General features: G+C 38.2%; 1 protein-coding gene across 1 annotated transcript; it reads left to right on the forward strand.

Moving 5' to 3' along the window:
* ENAM (enamelin) lies at positions 347 to 18,785 on the forward strand. The gene is made up of 8 exons (XM_005681728.2): positions 347 to 397; positions 4,515 to 4,583; positions 4,701 to 4,751; positions 5,887 to 5,928; positions 7,736 to 8,014; positions 9,009 to 9,071; positions 10,516 to 10,566; positions 15,099 to 18,785. The coding sequence occupies exons 1-8, from the start codon at positions 347 to 349 to the stop codon at positions 17,997 to 17,999; spliced, it is 3,507 nt and encodes a 1,168-aa protein (XP_005681785.2). The 3' UTR covers positions 18,000 to 18,785.

Genomic DNA, 23,448 nt, shown 5'->3' on the forward strand with positions numbered 1-23,448 from the left:
TGGTATATTTATTTTTCTTATAAGCTTTCTTCCAAACTACTTAGATTTCATTTAACATTGGGCTAATGTACACATCCCCACTAAGCAATCAAGTTTTGTCAACTTTGTCAACTTTTGTCACTAAAGGTATCTCAAAGTACGGTGCCTGGGTCATTTTCTGATTTAGCTTTCACCCTACTCTTAAAGGAACTGAAGATTAAGCTTAATTTTGAAGACTCTTTAATAAAGGTAGATCTGAAGCTTTTCTACTAGTTCCTTCATTTGTTTGCTTCAGTTCTATATTTAGGTTTCTTCTCATGCAAAATCTATACTTTTCTTAAAGGCTTATGAAAATTTTGGTGAAAAAATGCTGCTGCAGTGTAGGCATGAAGCCTCTTCTCCTAAGCTAGATTACTTGGTGAGTATTTTCATTTATTTTTCCTAATACAAACAGATCACATATCAAACTAAATATTGTCAGAAGTACATTTGAGAAGATAAAACTATTTAAACATGTCAAAAAAAAAAACAGAGATCTGAGTTGACAGATGGAATGTTAGAACTAGAGCTAAGAACTTACATAGTCATTGTATTCCACAGCAATCACAGAAATTAAAAATATTTTTTTGAAAAAACAGCTGAATATAGACTTTCATCTGATCATGACCTTTTAGACACAATGAATCTTAAAAGTCATCTAACATAATATGTTAATTTTATAAAAAGAGAAAATAAGTGACATTTTGTACTTACAAAATAAAAGATCACATATTCTCATACGAGTATATAATGTTATCAAGAATCTCAGTGACTGCTACCATAGAAATTAGATAGATAATTAAGCAAGAGAGAAATTAAACATACAAAGTGAGTGAAGTTGCTCTGTCATGTCTGACTCTTTGCAACCCCATGGACTGTAGCCTACCAGGCTCCTCTGTCCATGGAATTTTCCAGGCAATAGTACTGGAGTGGATTGCCAATTCCTTCTCCAGGGGATCTTCCTAATCCAGGGATCAAACCCAGGTCTCCCGCATTGTAGACATACAAAAGTTCCCCCAAAATCTTGGGCCATAATCTTAGAAAGTAGATTTAGGAAAGGATTTACCAATATTCTCCTTATTAACTTCTTTGTGTTGCTATAGACTATATTAAACACATTAATTTCAGTTATTTTTAATTCTCCACAATGTTATGATTCTAAATCTTTATCTAGTAGGAAAGGCACTTACATACTACTGCTTCCTTTGTTTAATTGCACTCTTCCAATTTCTCTGATATATAAAAGGTAATTGATTACACCTACAGCTTAGAAAAATGATGAAATGTTCTCTAATTATAGTGCTTCTAGAAAAGCAAGCAGAAGGGTGAAAACTGGCTCAAGTCACTTCTAGATCATTTCATGCCCAGAAAATACGGGGTTGGCCACAAAGTTCATTCACGGTTTTTATACAACATCTTATGGAAAAACATGAATGAACTTCATGGCCAACCCAACAGAAGAAACAAAAGGAATGAACAAATACTGGAGTCTATATCCTGATTAATATGCTAGGAATCATCTTGCATCTACTAAATCATGAAAATATATCATTCTGATTAAAACCTTTATTTTTGTCTATTGTATATGCAAATTTTTTTTTTTGCTGAATACAAAACAATAGTATAGTAGTATACATAGTCAGTATACATCAGACACTATGTGAAGCCCTTTACATTTCTTTTTTTTTAATTAATTTATTTTAATTGGAGGCTAATTACTTTGCAATATTGTAGTGGGTTTTGCCAAACTTCGACATGAATCAGCCACGGGCACACAGGTGTTCACCACCCAGAACCCCCAATCCACCTCCCTCCCCATCCCATCCGCCAGGGTCATCCCAGTGCACCAGCCCTGAGCACCCTGTCTCATGCATCAAACCTGACCAGCGATCTGATTCACATATAATATACACATTTCAATGCTACCCTCTCAAATCATCCCACCCTCACCTTCTCCCAGAGTCCAAAAGACTATTCTTTACATCTGTGTCTCTTTTGCTGTCTCACATATAGGATCATTGTTACCATCTTTCTAAATTCCAAATATATATGTTAGTATACTGTACTGGTGTTTGTCTTTCTGGCTTACTTCACTCTGTATAATAGGTTCCAGTTTCATCCACCTCATTAGAACTGAATCAAATGTATCCTTTTTAATGGCTGATTGTGGTACATTGTGTATATGTACCACAGCTTTCTTATCTATTTGTCTGCCGATGGACATCTAGGTTGCTTCCATGTCCTGGCTATTGTAAACAGTGCTGCAATGAACATTGGGGTACACGTGTCTCTTTCAATTTTGGTCTCCTCAGTGTGTATGCCCAGCAGTAGGATTGCTGGGTCGTATGACAGTTCTATTTCCAGTTTTTTAAGGAATCTCCACACTGTTCTCCATAGTGGCTGTACTAGTTTGCATTCCTACCAACAGTGTAAGAGGGTTCCTTTTTCTCCGCACCCTCTCCAGCATTTATTGTTTGTAGACTTTTTGATAGCAGCCATTCTGATTGGCATGAGATGGTACCTCATTGTGGTTTTGATTTTCATTTCTCTGATAATGAGTGATGTTGAGCATCTTTCCATGCATTTGTTAGCCATCTGCATGTCTTCTTTGGAGAAATGTCTGTTAAGTTCTTTGGCCCATTTTTTGATTGGGTTTATTTTTCTGAAATTGAGCTATAGGAGGTGCTTGTATATTTTTGAGATTGTCAGTTGCTTCATTTGCTATTATTTTCTCCCATTCTGAAGGCTGTCTTTTCATCTTGCTTATAGTTTCCTTCTTTGTGCAAAAGCTTTGAAGTTTAATTAGGTCCCATTTGTTTATTTTTGCTTTTACTTCCATTACTCTGGGAGGTGGGTCATAGAGGATCCTGCCGTGATTTATGTTGGAGAGTGTTTTGCCTATGTTTTCCTCTAGGAGTTTTATAGTTTCTGGTCTTACAGATCTTTAATCCATTTTGAGTGTATTTTGGTGTATGGTGTTAGAAAGTGTTCTATTTTCCTTCTTTTACAAGTGGTTGACCAGTTTTCCCAGCACCACTCATTAAGGAGATTGTCTTTTCTCCATTGTATATTCTTGCCTCCTTTGTCAAAGATAAGGTGTCCCACAGGTGCGTGGATTTATCTCTGGGCTGTTTTGTTGCAAATGGTACAGTTTCTTAAGGAATTACCTTTAGAATAAATCTCATTCAAAGATGTAAATACAAGAATTAATTATACAAGCCTTGCATAACTAGAGTGGGGTAAATAAAATCCATGAAAACAATCTCCAAACTTCATATATAAATCTATAGTATCAAACTTCCTCTGTGTTTAATCAGTGTCTAAGAAAGAGACACATTTATAGTTTTGCCTGTTTCTCCTATTTCTTTTACCGCTCTTAAATATTTGCAAAAAGATAAAATAATAGAAATAACAGTAATAACAGAAACAATAGCAGAAAGAAGAAAAGCATAGATTCTAGAATATTCCTGTTTACATAACTAGCCTTTTATAATAGAATGTGGTCTACAGCACCTTAGAACGTAGCTCAAAGTACTGATTTTGTTCTCTTGTGTTTTTTTTTTTTTTTTAACTTTTTATTTTGGCAACCCACTCCAGTACTCTTGCCTGGAAAATCCCATGGACAGAGGAGCCTGGTAGGCTGCAGTCCATGGGGTTGCTAAGAGTCGGACACGACTGAGCGACTTCACTTTCATTTTTCACTTTTCATGCATTGGAGAAGGAAACGGCAACCCACTCCAGTGTTCTTGCCTGGAGAATCCCAGGGATGGGGGAGCCTGGTGGGCTGCCGTCTATGGGATCACACAGGGTCGGACACGACTAAAGCAACTTAGCAGCAGCAGCAGCAGCAGCATATACCCGATTAGCAATGTTGTGATAGTTTCAGGTAAGCAGTAAAAGGACTTAGTCATACATATACATGTATCCATCCTCCTCCAAACTCCCCTCCCATCCAGGCTGTCACATAACATTGAGCAAAGTTCCATGCGCTATACACTAGGTCTTTGTTGGTTATTCATTTTAAACATAGAGTGTTCAAAATACTGATTTTGGACTGTACTATCATTCAAATTGAGATTATCCTCAATGGTGAATATAGTCAGACACTACTATGCCTTTCTAAACTAGCCTAGCAACTGGAAATTTAAAATCACCAATATTTATATTTTTCAAGATAAACTCCTAATTTCTAATTTCCACATTCCAGTGCTATGAACCATTTTCTCAAGCATCAGTGTATTCTCTGTCTCTGCCTCTCTGGCTTTTATCTTTCCTTTTTAAGCAGATTAGAACACCACCAGGTAATAACTATCTAATAGTTTCTTGATGCAAAATAAACATAGCAGCAGAGGCCCCTGAGATTGTGTATATCTATACTCTCCTTGACAAACAGATGGGCTAGTGCATAGATAAGCACCAAGTGCTTATCTAATGCTTAGATAACCCCAGCATTGTTACTTCACAATTCAAAAATAAAATCCAGTTTTGCATTCCAGGTACCAAGTGGAAAAATGAAGACTCTCCTGGTCTTTCTAAGCCTGCTTGGTTATTCCGTTGCTATGCCAGTGAGTATCTTTAAAATGTTAGGACTTTATGTTCTGCTGTTGCACAGCTTGAGGACAGTTCTTGGACTTATTTCAATCGATGTTCTGAACTTGTCACACATATTCTCTCACTTCCAGTTGCAAATGCATATGCCCCGAATACCTGGATTTAGCAGTAAAAGTGAGGAGGTATGTATGTTCAGTCTCAGGAGAGACATTTTCCAGAGCCCTTCCTAGAGTTCATTTGAAAAGGAGGATACTAAGGAGTTCCCTGGTGGCCTACTGGTTAGGATTCTGGGCTTTCAACGCTGGGCCTGGTTCAATCCCTGGCCAGGAAACTGAGATCCTGCAAGCTGTGTAGTGTGGGAAATAATAAAAATTTAAAAGGAGACTATTGGGAAACTTTCCAATATATAAAATTTCTTATAAAAGATGTAGAGAGACTCTACCTCTTAAACTCTCAAATCAAGACAAAGTGAGTTATTTCCCTAGCATTATCCCACCTATGTGCTTCTCCTTTTCAAGGTAAATGTGAATTTTTGTTATAGTTGATGTTAGTTTCCTTGTTAAGTTTTCAAGCTGACAAAGGTAGCCATTTCTACCAGGGGTTGTTAGAAGGCAGTCACTTAAGTATATAAATACATTTCATCTTTTCATAGAATATCAAATTCCTAAGTCCTGAAGGCCAAAAGAGGAGAGCAGAACATTAAAAAACTTCAAAGTAGACACTATTTTTGTCCTCTATTATTCTATACTGATTCCTGTCAAAATAAAATCTGACTTAAAAAAAGTGCCACAGAAGTTTTTTTCAGTTGCATATATATATATATATATATTTTTTTTAGGTAATTTTAAAAACATTTTTATTTATTTATTGGTTGCAGTGAGTCTTCGTCCTGCATGCAGGCTTTCTCTAGTTGCAGAGAGCAGGGGCTACTTTTCATTGCAGTGCATGGGCTTCTCATTGCAGTGGCTTCTCTTATTGTAGAGCACAGCCTCTAGGTGCACGAACCTTAGTAACTGCAGCATGCAGACTCTAGGGCATGTGAGCTCGGTAGTCGTGGCACATGGGCTTAGTTGCTCCATGGCAGGTGGAATCTTCCCAGACCAGGAACTGAATCCATGCCCCTGCATTGGCAGGCAGATGCTTATCTACTGTACCACCAGAAAAGTGTGAACTGCATACTTATTTTAAATTCATGCATAATTAGTAAAAGACATTATGACAGTTGTACCTAAAAATCAGAAAATTAACTTATTTCTTGTGATTTCATTGAATAAAATTTTCACTTTCTGCCACATTAATGAATTCCTTTGGTCACAGATGATGCGCTATGGTCACTTCAACTTTATGAACTTCCCACATGTAAGTTCCACTTTATATTAATTCTTATGATTTCCTGTTCATATACAGATAATTATATGGTTTGTCTCAGTGAATAAAGATACCAGTCATTATTCACATGTTTTAATAATCATTATAAGAATTTCAAGGAAGAAAAATCATTGCATCTATTGTACTTTCATGTAGATAAAAATCATTTATTAATTATACTGCCTCTTTATATCTGAGAGAAGTTGGTTCTAAGACTACACAAGATATATTTACAAATAATGAGAACAAAAAAATAACACAGGTAAATGCTGGGGGGGAGGGTGAAGTTTTATGTGGATTATTTTGAAAGATAACACTAAAATTATGAAATTAATTTTTATCCAATTTTTAAAATTTAGATTATACTTCCCACTATGTGCTAACTCTTATAACTAATTAATAATGAATCCATTATTAATTTAGAATAAAAATTTTTGGCATAATTTTTCCAAAACAATTTTATGATAGTACAATAATACTATATGTTACTTTCAACTTTTATGACATGATCATGAGACCCGCTGCAGGGGAAAAAAATCGACTTCATCAATTTTACCTTCATCTTTTTCATTCAAGTCATTCTCTTTTAAAGTCCCTCACCTAAAATTATCATCACTGGCAATTTTTCTTCTTTATCTATTGGGAGACCCAACTTTTCAAACTCTCAATCTCAGTTTTAACAACTTTGCCAGGGGTTTGAAATTTTACCAACTTAATTAATCATAAAATCTCATGTTTTAATGCAAGGTTGCAATTTCGCCTTCCATTAATCCACATGGCATTTGCACACTATTGTGTGTATGTCAACCATAGACAGTGAAAGACTGATTAATGAAGACTGGAGACAGAGACTGGTGATATATCAGAGAGGGAATGTTTGAATGGGAACTCCTGTTGTAAGAGGTTAATTCATACATTACTATTTTCGGATTATAACTACTTTTGCTTCCCTCTTGTTATTGATGTTCAGTCACTAAGTCATGTTCAACTCTCTGTGACTCCATGTACTGCAGCATGTCAGTTTCCTCTGTCCACTATCTCCCAGAGTTTGTTCAGATTCATGTCTATTGAGCCGGTGAAGCTGTCTAACCATCTCATCCTCTGCTGTTCCCTTCTCCTTTTGCCTTCAATCTTTCCCAGCATCAGGGTCTTTCCTAGTGCATCAGCTCTTCTCATCAGGTGGCTAAAGTATTGGAGCTTCAACATCAGCATCAGTCCTTCCAATGAATATTCAGGGTTGATTTCCTTTAGAAGCAGGCTCCTTGTAATTGTGGAGATTTTCATTATGAAAACAGAATTATGAGAATTTACCAGTAATCAAGAAGCATAGCCCCATATAAGGATGTTTCCACTCATAACATTTTTATTCTTTCTCTCTTTCTCCTTCTTTTGTTTTTTTTTCTTAACACTCTCACTACCTTTGTCTCCTTTTTTGTTCTTTCTCCTTTCTGTCTCCTTTTTGTAACAAGTCACAGAAATTTTGAACTTGGTATCAACTCCTCTGTAACCTGACTTAGACATTTCTTACCTGAGTCAGGGCTTCAAAGTTAGAAAATTATAAGCCACATTCTTTAACTGAAGTTTTTCACCCAGTTATGCCTTTTGCTTTGGTTGGTTTTCTGAAAGACTGAAATTCACTTCTGTAAGAAAACGTGTAAAGAAATTCCAGCTAAAGAGCTTAAAGCTTCCATTGTTGACTTAAGTTTCCTGGGCTGAGTTTTAGAGACCGACTGAAGAGGGCGGGGAGAGCTGGAATCTCAGCCCTCATGTGACTTCACTGTTATTTACTACCCTACAGTTGGCACACCTGAGTCCCTTTTATGGAAATGGTATACAGCTCCCTCAGCTCTTCCCACAGTACCAGATGCCCATGTGGCCTCAGCCACCACCCAACAAGAAACACCCACAGAAGCCTTCATCTCCCTCAGCACCCAAACACCAAAGCAAGACAGATCAAGCCCCTGAGACCCCGAGTCCCAACCAGCCTCAACCAAGCGATTCCCCACCAAACCAGCATTTAAAGCAGCCATCACCCACCACGGCTCAGCCACAAGAGGAGGAAACCCAGACACCTCAGGTGAGGCTCGCCCAGCAAAATTCCAAACCAGAGTCATAAATGACCTCAGAGGGATTGGGAGAACAATGCCACCCCCACAAACACACTTTCTCCAGTGCTCCCCAATATGGGTACCACTATGCACAAAATAAGCCTGGTGTGCTGTAGTCCATGGGGTCGCAAAGACTTGGACATGACTGAGCGACTGAACTGAACTGATGTACAAAATAGAATCATGTACTGTTGCCCTAAAGAGGCTCCTATTAAACTACAGAGGAAACATGGTATGAACAAGGGCACCAACAGAGGATCAGGGAACACATATTCGAATTTTACCCTGGCCCTTATTAGTTGTATGATCCTGAGCAAGTCATTTTGCTTTCTAGACTCCACGTTCATCACAAGTAAATGAAATGTTCTCCAAGTCCCTTACAGATCTATTCTTCAATGATCTAAAACATTGCCCTGAAAGTTAACACTGCTTCCAGGACTTCAGGATAGCATAACTGTAGCCCTGACTTAAAGCAAGAAGATGTGCAGATGGTTTCTCAAGATCTCATCCAGTGTAGAGCTTATAAAATATTGTCTTGAGTTGATTAACTTTCATAATCAGACCTATTATAGATGTAGAGAATACAAAGTTGAATGAAAAGACACTCCTGGCTTGGAATCCTGGCTTCAATCATTTATCAGCTATGAGATTTGGGGCAAGTGACTCAATTTCTCTGAACCTCAGACTCTTAAGTGAAATGAGAATAATGACAGCACATTATTACATTGGTATGTGAGGATTAAATGAGCTTACCAATATAAAATTCTCAACACATTACCTAGAACATAAGTGTTCAATAATACTAAGTATTATTATTATTATCATCATCTCTGCCCTTTAAAAGTTCACAGTTTAATGCAAAGGAAGATGTAGACCTCCAAGTTCCAAACAATTGTCTTTAATAGGTTTGTTTCATTTTTCGTTTATTCTCATTTCCACGTCACTCTGATTCCTTTGTTCTAGGCATTCCCACCATTCGGCAATGGGCTATTTCCCTATCAACAGCCACCGTGGCATATTCCACATGTGAGTGTTTTTCCCTTAAATTAGAATTGAAAATAATATTATCATGTTGTATCTCAAGCTAATTTCAGTTCATACATTCTAAATAGAATGCCATATTCCAATGAGTAGAGAATATGACACAAAATCATCACATCAGTAATAATGCATTATTGGAAAAAGAAGAATTTTTAAATGGATCTTTTACTCAAATTGGTGACATAAACAGAGCCTAAATAATCCAACCCTACTAATAACTTAGTTAATGAATTCATTTCAAAGGGCTGTGCCCCTTCACTACTATTCCTCACCCAAGAGATTAGAAAATACAAAGATTATCCTCATTCAATGCCACAGGGAAATTATGACAAATAGAGTTTAAAACAATGACTAGACTAAGATCTTTCCATAATATCTTATTTCTAGCCAGACACTTCATTATAAGGAATCTTGCAAAATAATAAGAATCGTTTAAAGTGTAAAATCATCAAAATAAAGCAAAAAAATGAAATTGCATGACAAGCATTTAAAAATATGAATTGCAAAATAAACTATCTAAACTAAAGAAACATTAAAGGTCAGTTGCAACTGAACTAACAAAAACAACAATAATAAATATTTGGTGATGCTTCATTCCACTATGGCATCGTTTTTTCTTGTCTACAACTCTACAACCAAGAAGGCTTCTTATAACCAAGGAAAAATTTCAAGGAGTAAAACTTCCTTACTTTTTTTTTTTTCCCTGTAAGAGTGACATCCTTTTTACTGGCAATAATGAACTAAGAAAACAAAGGCAGTACCAGGTAAAGATTGAAAAAGCAGATAAACATGATTCTCTGGCTGAAATAGCTTTTAATCTCATCTACATAAAACTTCTGTGGGAGTTGAATTGCTTTTCCAAACCCTCCCATGTGCAGAAACTCAATCTCCAAGTTTGATTAGAAAAATAACCTTGGTTTTGAGTATAAAAATATTATACTAATAATCCAGTACAGGTTGTCAGTTTGTCAACTTAAATGTAAACATTTTTAAAATAACATCATTATTTAATCTCCATTATTAGATATTCTAACGTGGATATTTGGATCCTCACAGCACTCAAATCTCTCTCTCTCTCTCCCTTCTGTGTGTGTGTGTGTGTGCATGTGTGTGTGTGTGTGTGTGTGTGTGTGTGTGTGTGTGTGTGTGTTGGTGATGGGACAGGACAACTACTAAGAGATGCAGCCACACATGGTATTTTGAGTAACATAACCAAGGATCCAGTTAAGGTCTTTCTATTTACAAAAATTCATTGATGGTTATGTCATAATTATTAATAGCTAGACTATAAGAGCAAATGACTCAGAAACTAAAAGCCAGCAACAGTGTTAACACTGACAAACTATTTTTAAAACATATTGGTGTTTACAATCAAATGGCAGCATAAAAAGTGGTTTTCTCTATGTTTATTATGGTTTTCACCTTTCAGAGGATACCACCAGGTTTTGGACGTCCACCAGGTAGCAATGAAGAAGGTGGGGTAAGTACAAGTAAAGCTACATTCTTCACTGAGTATTACATTCTGAAAGTCTCTGCTTTTTTGATCCCTATCTAACAAGAAAGTTAAAATCCAACACATGAATCTGTAGCTCAAGCACCCATGATTTTTTAAAAAGTGAAACTAACCAAGTAACCTAAAATAAATGTGATGTATCATTTCTCCTCTACATGTATTGAAACCAATCTCTCTATTTCTCTCTCTCTCTCCCTCTCTCTCTCTGCCGCCTCTCTAAAAAGCAAGCCTAATAACCTTTGTTCAAAGTTGATCTGGACTGTGAACAGTGATGGAACAACTAGTCAACAGGAATGAAGAAAAATTATCTTAGAATGTTATACTCAGAAGGCAATTAAGTGATCATCTAATACTCTCATTGTACAAATAAACTGAAGCTTTGTTGCTGTTCTTCAGTCACTCAGTTGTGTCCGACTCTTTGCTATGCCACAGACCGTAGCAGGCTTCCCTGTTCTTCACCAAATTCCAGAGCTTGCTCAAACTTATATCCATTAAGTCAGTGATGCCATCAAGCCATCTTATCCTCTTATCATCTTATCTTCGTCCCCTTCTCCTCCAGCCTTCAGTCTTTCCCAGCATCAGGGTCTTTTCTAATGAGTTGGCTCTTTGCATCAGGTGGCCAAAGTATTGGAGTTTCAGCTTCAGCATCAGTTCTTCCAGTGAATATTCAGGATTGATTTTCTTTAGGATTGACTGGTTGGATCTCCTTGCAGTCCAAGAGACTCTCAAGAGTCTTCTCCAACACCAGAGTTCAAAAGCATCAATTCTTTGGCACTCAGCCTTCTTGATGGTTCAGCCCTCACATCCATACATGACTACTGGAAAAACCATAGTCTTGACTAGATGGACCTCTGATGGCAAAGTAATATCTCTGCTTTTTTTTTTTTCTTTTAAGCTTTCAAGTTTATTTTTCCGTGGTGAACTCTTTACAGTATTGCTTCTGTTTTAGGTTTTGGTTTACTTGGGCAGTGGGATCTTAGCTCCTTGATGAGGGATTAGAAACTGTACCCCTTGCGTTGAAAGGCAAAGATCTCCAGGAAAGTTCCAAATGTCCAGTATCTGCTTTTTAATATGCTGTCTAGGGGTTTGTCATAGCTTTTCTTCCAAGGAGCAACTGTCTTTTAATTTTGTGGCTGCAGTCACCATCTGCAGTGATTTTGGAGCCCAAGAAAATAGTCTCTCACTGTTTCCATTGTTTCCCCATCTATTTGCCATGAAGTGATGGGACTGGATGCCATGATCTTTGTTTTCTGAATGAGTTTTAAGCCAACTTTATCTCTGTCCTCTTTCACCTTCATCAAGAGGCTCTTTTGTTCTTCTCTTTATGCCACAAGGGTGGCGTTATCTGCATATCTGAGGTTATCGATATTTCTCCCGGAAATCTTGATTCTGGCTTGTGCTTCATTAAGCCCAGCATTTCACATGATGTACTCTGGATATAAGTTAAATAAGCAGGATGACAATTTACAGCCTTGATGTACTCCTTTCCTAGTTTGGAACCAGTCATTGTTCCGTATCTGGTTCTAACTGTTTCTTCCTGACCTGTAAACAGGTTTCTCAGGAGTTATGTAAGGTGGCCTGGTATTCCCATCTCTTTAATAATTTTCCAGTTTGTTGTGATATACACAAAGGTTTTAGTGTAAAGTCAATGAAGTAGATGATTTTCTGGAATCTCTTGCTTTTTCGGTGATTCAGTGGATGTTGGCAATTTGGTCTCTGGTTCCTCTGTCTTTTCTAAAACCAGCTGGAATATCTGGAAGTTTATGGTTCACGTATTGTTGAAGCCAAGATTGGAGAATTTTGAGCATTACTTTACCAGCATGTGAGATGAGTGCAATTGTGCGATAGTTTGAGCATTCTTTGGCATTTCCTTCCTTTGGGATTGGAATGAAAACTGACCTTTTCCAGTCCTGTGGCCACTGCTGAGTTTTCCACATTTGCTGGCATATTGAGTGCAGCACTTTCACAGCATCATCTTTTAGGATTTTAAATAGCTCAACTGGAATTCCATCACCTCCTCTAGCTTTGTATGTAGTGATACTTCCTAAGGCCCACTTGGACTTCACATTCCAGGATGTCTGGCTCTAGATGAGTGATCACACCATCGTGGTTATCTGGGTCATGAAGCTCTCTTTTCTACGGTTCTTCTGTGTATTCTTGCCCCCTCTTCTTAATATCTTCTGCTTCTGTTAGGTCCAGATTGTTTCTGTCCTTTATTGTGCCCATCTTTGCGTGAAATGTTTCCTTGGTATCTCTAATTTTCTTGAAGAGATCCTCTAGTCTTTCCTACTCTATCGTTTTCCTCTATTTCTTTGCATTAATCACTTATGAAGGCTTTCTTATTTCTCCTTGCTATTCTTTGGAACTCTGCATTCAGATGGGTATATCCTTCCTTTTCTCTTTTGCCTTTCACTTCTCTCTTTTCTCCAGCTATTTGTAAATCCTCTTCAGACAACCATTTTGCCTTTCTATGTTTTTCTTGGGGATGGTTTTGATCATCACCTCCTGTATAATGTTACAAACCTCCCTCCACAGTTCTTCAGGCACTCTGTCTATCTGATCTAAACTCTTGAATCTATTTGTCACTTCCACTGTATAATTGTGCCCAATTTGATTTAGGTCATACCTGAATGGGCTAGTGGTTTTCCCTACTTTCTTTGATTTAAGTCTGAATTTGACAATGAGGAGTTCATCATCTGAGCCACAGTCAGCTCCCGGTCTTGTTTTTACTGACTGTATAGAGCTTCTCCATCTTCAGGTGCAAAGAATATAATCAGTCTGGCATTGATTATTGGCACTGACCATCTGGTGATGTCCATGTGTTGTAGAGCTGTCTCTTGTGTTGTTGGAAGAGGGTGTTTGCTATGACCAGTGCATTCTCTTGGCAAAACTCTGTGAGCTTTTGCCCTGCTTCATTTTGCACTCTGAGGCCAAACTTGCCTGTTACTCCAGGCATCTCTTGACTTCCTACTTTTACAATCTAGTCCCCTATGATGAAAAGGACATCTTTTTTTGGTGTTAGTTCTAGAAGGTCATATAGGTCTTCATAGAACCTGTGGAGCTCATGGTTTATTACGAGCATCGAGTGAGGTAACATATATAAAACTCAGTGCCTAGTACTTAGTAAATGCCTGACAAGTGTTTTATATATATATATAAAACAGTATAAAACATATATAAAATATAGTATACTGCTTAATATAATAATATATAGTACAACATTTAAGTGCCTGACCTCACTTGATGCTCATGATAATCTATGAGGTAGATATTATTTTATTATTTCCCTTTTACAAATGAAAAACTGAGGTTAGCCCAGAGTCATACTATTAGGACTGGTGGCATAGAGATTTTAACCTATATCTGTCTAGAGCCCCACTTTTTAGCACCACGGTTTGTATGTTATGCTATGAGTTTAGAGTTTATCCTGTAAGGTAAGGGCAATTTTAGTTAGAATTTGAGGAAAGTGACAGAACTTTCCCAAACACCCACCCCCCAACCTCTACTACTCTGATGGCAATTGAGAGGCAAGATTAGAGGAAAGTAAAATTATATCCAGAGTAACCAGTGAGAAACCTGTTGCAATAGCACAGGGCTATTGGGGATAAAGGGGGAGGGGCAAAGGTTTAGATTTTATAGATTTGGTCATTAACTGTCTAGGGGAGACAGAGTAGAAACTTGGGAAACTGGGTTGCTGTTTGTTATTTAGTCGCTAAGTCCTGTTCAACTCTTTTGCAACCCCATGGACTGAGACCTTCCGGGCTCCTCTGTCCATGGGAGTTCCCAGGCAAGAACAGTGGAGTGGGTTGCTATTTCCTTCGGATTCCAAGGGATCTTCCAGATCCAGGGATTGAACCTGATCTCTACTTTGAAGACATATTCTTTACTAGCTGAGCCACCAGGGAAGCTCAGATTTTATAGATTTGGTCATTAATTATCTGGGGGAAACAGAGTGGAAACTTAGGAAACTGGATAGATGGTGGTGAATGCTTATTACATATAGAACACTGGAGAATGAGGTGTGGGGGAAATGAGTCTAGTCTGGGTACATACAGTTAGAGGTACTCATAAGATCTTTAGTGTAGCAGTCTTGCTGTCTCAACCTCAGGAGAGAGTCATGCACCAGAATTATGGCTTTATGAGTCACTGGCATGTATCCATATTGAAAAACTGGCCTGTAATAGATTGCTCAAAGCAGGTGTGTTAAATGAGAACAGAATAGGGTGGATAGAGGATGGATTTCTTAAAAAACAAAAAAAACTTATATTTAGAATCCAGGCCTAAGAAGAGAAAACTAAGTACTGCTCAGAAAGTAAGAGTACCAGAAGGAAGAAAGGTAATGGAAACCAAGGAAGAATCAAATTTCTAAGAAGAGAGCATAACCAGTGGTGATTTTAAAAGTATATCACTAATAGATTTTTCTATTCCTTCAAAAAAATTCCAAGCAGCACCACAGTGGGAAACAGAGAGCAATTATTATTTCCATCTTCTTCCTACAGAACCCTTTCTTTGGATATTTTGGATATCATGGATTTGGGGGCCGTCCTCCTTATTATTCAGAAGAGATGTTTGAAGATTTTGAAAAGCCAAAAGAAGAAGATCCTCCTAAAACAGAGACTGAAGCCACTGATCCTTCTGTTAATTCAACAGTTCCTGAGATTAACTCTACCCAGCCAAATGCACCCAGTCCCAGAGCGGGTCAAGGCGGAAATGACACCAGCCCAGCAGGAAACAACGGTCAGGGCCCTAACACTGTGAGCAACCCTACAGTTCAAAACAACCCTGTAGTAAATGTTTCCGGCCAAGGAGTTCCAAGAAGTCAGACCCCATGGAGACCAAGTCAGACCCCATGGGGACCAAGTCAGACAAATAATCATGAAAATTATCCACATCCTAACATCCGAAATTTTCCTGCAGGAAGACAATGGCATCCTACTGGTACCTTTATGGGGCACAGACGTAATGGGCCTTTTTACCGAAATCAACAAATTCAAAGGGGTCCTCGGTGGAACTCTTTTGTTTTGGAAGGCAAACAAGTAATTCGTCCAGGATATCCAATATATCGCAGAGCTTATGCCTCCACCGCAAGGAGCAATTATCCCAATTATGCAGGAAATCCAGTAAATTTCAGAAGAAAGCCTGAGGGGCCCAGTAAACAACCTGCGGGAACCATTGCCCCTCTGGGTCCCAAACATGGTACTACTGGCCACAGTGAAAACATCCAAAATCCAAAAGAGAAGCCAGTAAGTCAAAAAGAAAGAACAGTCATTCCTACAAGGGATCCAAATGGCCCCTGGAGAAACTCTCAAGACTATGGAGTTAGTAAATCAAACTATAAACTGCCTCACCCTGAGGGTAACATTCTAGTCCCAAATTTTAATTCTATTGATCAACGAGAAAACTCTTATTACCCCAGAGGAGATGCCAGAGGAACCCCAAATTCTAATGGACAAACCCAAAGCCAGAATTTGCCCAAAGGGATTATTTTAGAACCAAGAAGAATTCCATATGAATCACAAATTAATCAGCCAGAAATAAGGCAGAGTACACATAAGCCAGTGTACCCTGAGGGATCTCCTTCCCCTGCAAGGGAACGTTTTCCTGCAGGAAGAAATACTTGGAACCAACAAGAAATCTCTCCACCTTTTAAGGAAGATCCTGGAAGGAAGGAAGAACACTTACCTCATCCTTCCCGTGGCTCTAGAGGACGTATTTACTACCCTGACTATAACCCCTATGATCGCAGGGAAAACCCACCATACCTTAGAAGTAATACCTGGGATGAAAGAAATGATCCTCACAATACAATGGGGCAACCTGAAAATCCACACTATCCCATGAATACTCCAGATCCAAAAGAGACAATCCCTTATAATAAAAAAGACCCAAATGATCCAACTGGAGATGAACATTTCCCAGGACAAACGAGATGGGGTGTGGAGAAGCCAAACTTTAAGACAGCCCCAACAGCTAGGTATGAAGGCAAGCAATATACCTCAAACCAGAGGAACCAAAAACCAACCAGAGGAACCTCAAACCAACCAAAGGAATACTCTCCCTATTCCTTAGATAATCTACCAAAACCCAGGGAGTATTTTCCTTATGGTGAATTTTACCCCTGGAGCCCAGATGAGAATTTTCCATCATATAATACTGCTCCCACTATACCACTGCTTGTGGAAAACAGGGGCTATTATCCTAATAATGCTGTTGGACAAGAAGAAAACACTATGTTTCCTTCTTGGAATTCCTGGGACCACATGGTTCAAGTCCAAGGGCAGAAAGAAAGGAGGCCATATTTTACCAGAACCTTCTGGGGTCAGCCAACGAATCTACCCAAAACCCCTGCTAGTCCACCCTACCACAAGGAGAATCAGCCTTATTTCAGTAACTCCCCAACTGGGCTTCAGAAAAATCCAACATGGCATGAAGGTGAGAATTTGAATTATGGCATGCAAATCACTAGGTTAAATTCACCAGAGGGAGGACATTTGGCTTTTCCAGACTTGATTCCTCCACATTACCCAGGGAGTCAAAAAGAAACACGTCTATTTCACCTAAGCCAGGGAGGCCCTTGCTGTGCTGGTGGCTCCACAGGGCCCAAGGACAATCCACTTGCTCTACAAGACTACACTCTATCTTTTGGTCTTGCACCAGGGGAAAACCAAGACACCAGCCCTCTCTATACAGAAGACAGTCATACTAAGCATGAAAGATATACTATATCTCCAACAAGCATCCTACCTGGCCAAAGAAACAGCTCAGAAAAAAGACTTCCTGGAGAAAGTAAAAACCCAAGTCCTTTCAGAGATGACGTGTCCACTCTGAGGAGGAACACACCATGTTCTATAAATAATCAATTGAGCCAAAGGGGAATTAGGCCCCTTCCTGAAGCCAGTTCCCTTCAATCAAAGAATATACCTTGCCTCAAAAGTGATCTTGGAGGAGATGGAAACCATGTTTTGGAACAAACATTAGAAGGCAACCGGCTCAGTGAAAGACCTGTTGATCTTACTCCTGAGCAGCTTGTTATGGATACACCTGACGAAGGTCCCAAGCCAGAAGGAATTCCAAGTGAAGTGCAAGGAAATGAGGGCAAAAGGCGGCAACAAAGACCATCTACCATCCTACAGTTACCATGTTTTGACTCCAAATTAACAAAGTATTACACCTCCAGCACTGGGACTCCATCTAGTCTTGGAAGGCAAGGCTCATTTGATGGGGATCCAATTATGCCTACAGAAATTCCTAACTCATTGGCTGAGTCAGCCACTGGGGCACAGTTTCAGAATATAAATCTAGACCCACTTAATGCAGATGATCACACTCCATTTGATCCTATTCAAATAGGGACCAATCCACACGACCAGGTTCAAGACTGCTTATTACTTCAGGCCTAGGAATCATCTCCAGCAAGTATTCTCTGGGGAAGGAAAATACCTGCTATTCTTCAGTGGTTTCCAGACATTTTCTCCCCCAAGACTTGATTAAGTATCTCACTTTCTTGGTGATCCTTAAGTTTTTCCGCACTCCAGCACAGGAGGCTGGGCCTCTGGGATTTGCTAGAGTCAGTATTGTCACTAATTAGCACAGACTTTAAAAAAAAAAAAAGGAAGGCTCTGACCACCATTGCCCTGAAACTTGTAATCCACTTGTCTGGATTAGTTTCTTTGTGCTTGCTGATTCTTCCTTTTCCTCTCAAAGTTCCATACTTGCAAAATTGTCTGCATTTGCAAAACAGAAAAGCAGATGAACTTGCCATTTTATGTATGGAGATCTATACATCAATATAATCCTTATGCACTGTACTTTTTACTTCCTTGTGTTGGTCTTTTTCCTGATTAATATTCTCTTTTGGAATTTTTCTTCCACTACCTCTTTCTTCACCTTTATCATTTCCTTTTTTAATCCTTCTTTATTTCTATCAACCACTCTGTGTTTAGCTTTTTATTTTTCCTTCCCCATCTTTCACTCTCTCTTTTTATGTACTAAGATACCTTTAACTATCACTAGTCTTTATATCCAATTTCTCAATTTTTCCTTCTTTTCTTCTCAGCTTTCTGTTGTTTCCCAGCGTATCACTTGTCAATCTCTTTCTTCTCTGACTCCTTTCTTCCTTTCATCTTTTTCTCTGCTATATCATTTGCATAACTTAAGACTACATGCACATCTCACTCCCTCCTTGTCTTTACTCTAAATTCCATACTGATTTTTTTCTTGGCCCAGCCTAACCATCATTGCAGAACATATTTTGGAAATAGTAGACACTGATACCTATTTTTATTTTTAATTTTCATATGGTCTTTACCAAGTAGACACAGCTCAGTGAGAGGAACACATTCAAAAAGAAGAATAAGGGAAAAGAGGATATTTACCCAGACCTAGTAGCCTGGGGACAAGACTTAAGAAGGTAAAGAGGGAAGGACTCCCTCTCTTCAACTGAGCATCCAGATAAAAAAAGTAGGACTTGCCATACCCCATCATCAACTCATAATCTGCAGGATCTAGAGAATATCTTTAGGGTAACACCATCCTAACAAGAGAAACACTCAAAGGTTAATTTCTTTAGTAGTACCGTATAAGTGGTCCTACCAGTGCATTCTGCTACTAACATAGACTTATTCTTCATGCCCTGGTAGAATTATTCACAGACACATTCTCTTTGTATCTTGATTAAATAGTGTAAATTATTTTGTGAAGTAGATATTTCTATACTGCCTTGCTTAGAATACATCTAGGTGTTTTGCTTTGTTTTTATTAAGGGCACTTTGGCCTACTCTCTGTATATTCCTTCCCAGAGAGGAAGAATTATCCAAATTATCCAGAAAGTTACCTGTTGGCTCTTAAGAGTTTATTAGGAGAAAGTTTCCTGGGACAGATTTCATAAGATCTCAGACACTTGGGAAAATACACTGAAAACTTCCTGAGAAAGGAATCTTTCCCTTTGAGTCTTCTCGAGTCCCTGGCACAGTGTCTTGCACATAGTAGATAGCCAATAAATATTTATTGATTGGTTTTTAAACAGCTTTGAAAGCTCCCATGAAAATACCACAGTAAGCTTGTCCTGTGGATATACCATCTGGGATGCTAAATGAGCCGCCATACTCCATAGTTCTATATACTCAGCAACATTTGCATTGTAGAATCTCAGGGTTTAGAGGTAGATTATCTAGGTCAATCCACTAGTTGCTTAAATCCACCAGCACCACCACCAGATTTTAATCACATGTTGAAAAATTATTAACTTATTCTATATAAAACTGTCTCTCAAGAATTATCCTCATCAAAATAAAACTACATTGTTATGTTTCACTACTTCTTTTCAAATGACTTCTTTAATCTAGACACAAATACCTTCACTGTAAAACATTCATTCACTTCAGTATTTCCTCAAAATGCATAGATCATATATTTTTTGGCAGATATGTTGACTGATCTTTATCTATGAGGCACCACGGCTTTAATTTATCATCTGAGACCTCTATAATATAACATGTAAAAGCACAGTGGAGCAAAAACATCTACTGAATTTGAGAATGCAGAGTGAGAAAAGCGGGGAGGGAACATCTCTGTAGAAGACGACTCTTCATCTCACCACCATCATCACTACTACCACAGGTATTCTTCCATAAACCCAGACACCAGGGCTGAGTTTCTTACAGTAAAGAAATTATTTTGTGTGCCCTTGCTAAGCAAAATATCAGCTCTAAGATGAAGGTTCACACAGTGGGGATGGCAGGCCTTGAAAGTGACACCTTCTTGTCTTGAATGCCTCCATCCCACCACCATGGCCCAATTTCTGTGTTGAGTTCCTATGTCTAGTGGTCGTTACCTACTGATTCTAAAATAACTAGATATATCCTGGTGATGACTCAATGATAAATTAAAGAAGAAGAAAATAATATCTGAGGATAACAAACTTAGGAAATAATTCAGCAAGGCTAATAAACACTTGCCTTATAAGCTTTTCTGTCTCATAGCCTATAATAGATTTCTCTAGGAGTACCTGGGCACTGAGCCAGTTGGCTAGAGAAAGACATATATTTTTTTTTTTACTTTGAGCAAAAAGCAAAATAGGATGATGAAATATAGGATCGAACCACCTCTTAAACCTCAGCCTAGTAGCCATTATCACAGAGATTATTCCTTGGCTTTTTGGATTCCCTGAACTAACATCAGTCTTGACTTTTTACGTCTTAAAAGAAATTTATAAGACATGACATGTGAGTTACTTTTATCATTTGTTTTGACACGTCTCTGGCCTCACTTAACTGGTCTCCCTCAGTCGTGACTCTGAGGACCGTAAAGAAGATTCATCTTGCCCTCAGGAAACCAAACTTTATTTCTAAAAACCCAAAAGGGAACTAGAAATAAAGGACTTGAAATCAACAGCTGTCTCTCCTTCACAAAACCTCAAAGGTTTCACTGTGACTCAGGCCAAGTATCCAGCTAAAACTCAGAAGAACTGTACTTGGTAGAAAATAGGTAATCATCATTTCACAATGAGTTATAGTTCTTGGTTTGTCCACCTGTTCTTCCATGCCTCTGCACCTAATCCCTAGCCCAAAAACATCAGTCACTGGATCTTCTTCTCTCTGAATTCGCCATGAATAAACAGGTAACAAACAGAATACCATGCTGATGGAGCAGAACCCTTCAAATAAAGGAGCAAGGAGGAAACTAAACTGTTGGTCAACACAGACATAACTGTGAAACAGATGAAGCTGCCCTCAGTGCCCCATCACCTCCCCAGTCAAAGATCCTCTGCCATCATAGCGCTCCATGTCATCTCCCTTAGGACACACATCCTCCATGTCTGTGCTGCATCAAAATGGGACAGTAATTTCCTCTGCACTTAATCAAATAACTGTGCCTCATTCCTTTCTGCACTGTATAAAGCAGGTATTTGCTGTGGTTAACCTGGCAAAAACATTCCTTGTCCAGTGTTGGTTAACATGTAGTCATGCCCTTAAAGAGTGAGTCAAATCACAGCATATTTAGAGAAGGATATTGGTAGAAACCTTTGTTTGGTCAGGACCTTGTCAGTCCCTCAGCTATTAAACCATGTTGGCAACTGCCTCCTTTACCTAGGATTCAAGCTGCTTTTGACAGTGTTGCATGCTACCCCAGAGTTTCTTAGGCATTGATGTGCACATGGATCTTTTTAAAATGCAGGCTTTGATTCTGTGATCTGGGGAGGGGCCTGCAATTCTATATAATGAAAATACTCCTAGGTGATAATAAATCAGCCAGTTGGTATCAATAGATCAAAGTTGGAGTGGCAAAGTCCTAGGCTATTTCCTATAATTAAGGGATAAATGAACACTCACCAGAAAAGAAACAGAAAGGTGTTGATCACTGAAAAAACAGAATATTACCAATTTGAGGGGGTTTATATAAATGAAGCATGCAAGTGACAGGCTCGAAAAGAGAACACAAAGAAAGAGGGGCAGGCCAATCCTGTCTCTATTCTTACAAGTATGTTATGCTTCTTCCTGTCTCTTTGCTTGGCTCATGTAGTTCTACTCTAAAAAGTTCTACTTCTATCCATGAAGGCCCTACTCCGTTAATAATATATCTCCTCCAAGATTAACCAGCCCTAAACTCCCCAGCTTCCCTTAAGGCTCACAGCACATAGTTTTTTATATTTAATCCCTCACTGTTTTATATCATGTGCTGGTTTTTCCCTATTAGTTCTACCTATAGAAGAGAGAAAGTGAGACTCAATTCTTATTCATCTAATGTAACTATCCCTCACAATAACTGGCATTTTGCTGAGCACAGAGCAGATGCTAAATAAATGTCACTTTTCCTTTACATGTAAATGGATAGAAATTTAGAATTTCCCAAATTTTAATGTTATTGATTTAAAATAATTTTTCTAACTACCAAGATACTTTCTCATCATAGACTACTTGGCAAATAATGAAAAGGTAAACAAATAAAAATAACACATAATTTCACTCCCAATGTTAATATTTTAGCCTATTTTCTCTTTTATATGTATATAGGAGGGAAGATTTTGAAGTAATTATTTTATGAATTAGCCAACATTTCCCTCTTGACATTATGCAAGAAATTTCCATACAATTAAAAATATTTAAAGCTTCATTTTTGTTGTCTGTAAAATAATCTGAAGTATATACTATATTATCATTCCCTTCAATGATGGACTTAAAGTTTCTTACGAATTTTCAGTATAATAAATAATGTTGTGATAAATATCTTTATCATTGTCCATATTATCTTTGTCCATATTTCTGATTACTTCCTCAGAAGTGGAATTACTGGAGGAAGTGATCTGGAAAATGTATTTTAGACATAACAAACTGAAAGAGAGCTTCCGCTTTGGAGCCTCACAATCTGGATCCAATGATCAGTTTTTCATGTACTATTTGTCAAACTTTAATAAAATCACTTTATCTCTTTGCATCTTAGTTTCATGATTTGTAAATGAAGAGAGTACTTATTTCACAAGGCACTTACAAGGATTAAATGAAATGTAATAAAATGCATACACATTGTATTTCATAAATCAACCACTAGGTGGAGATGAAGGTTTATATTAACAATTCTAAAGGCGCGGTTCTAAAGCAATTCCCAGGCAGCAGAAGCATTTGGGAAGTTTCTGCACCCTCTAATTTCTCCTGTGGTACCCGAGAACTGCTTAATCAGCATCTCTGAGAGTGGGGCTAAATGATCTGGCTTAAGGAGTTCTCCAGGTGAGTCTCATACACGCTAAAGTTTGAGAATCATTGAATTAATACATGTCCACATTTTTCTCTCATTTGTTGCCTAGGCAGAGAAAAGCCAAAAGACAATTAACACACAATACCAACTAGAATTTAC

Source organism: Capra hircus, chromosome 6 (assembly GCF_001704415.2).
Source record: "Capra hircus breed San Clemente chromosome 6, ASM170441v1, whole genome shotgun sequence".
NCBI lineage: Eukaryota > Metazoa > Chordata > Mammalia > Artiodactyla > Bovidae > Capra > Capra hircus.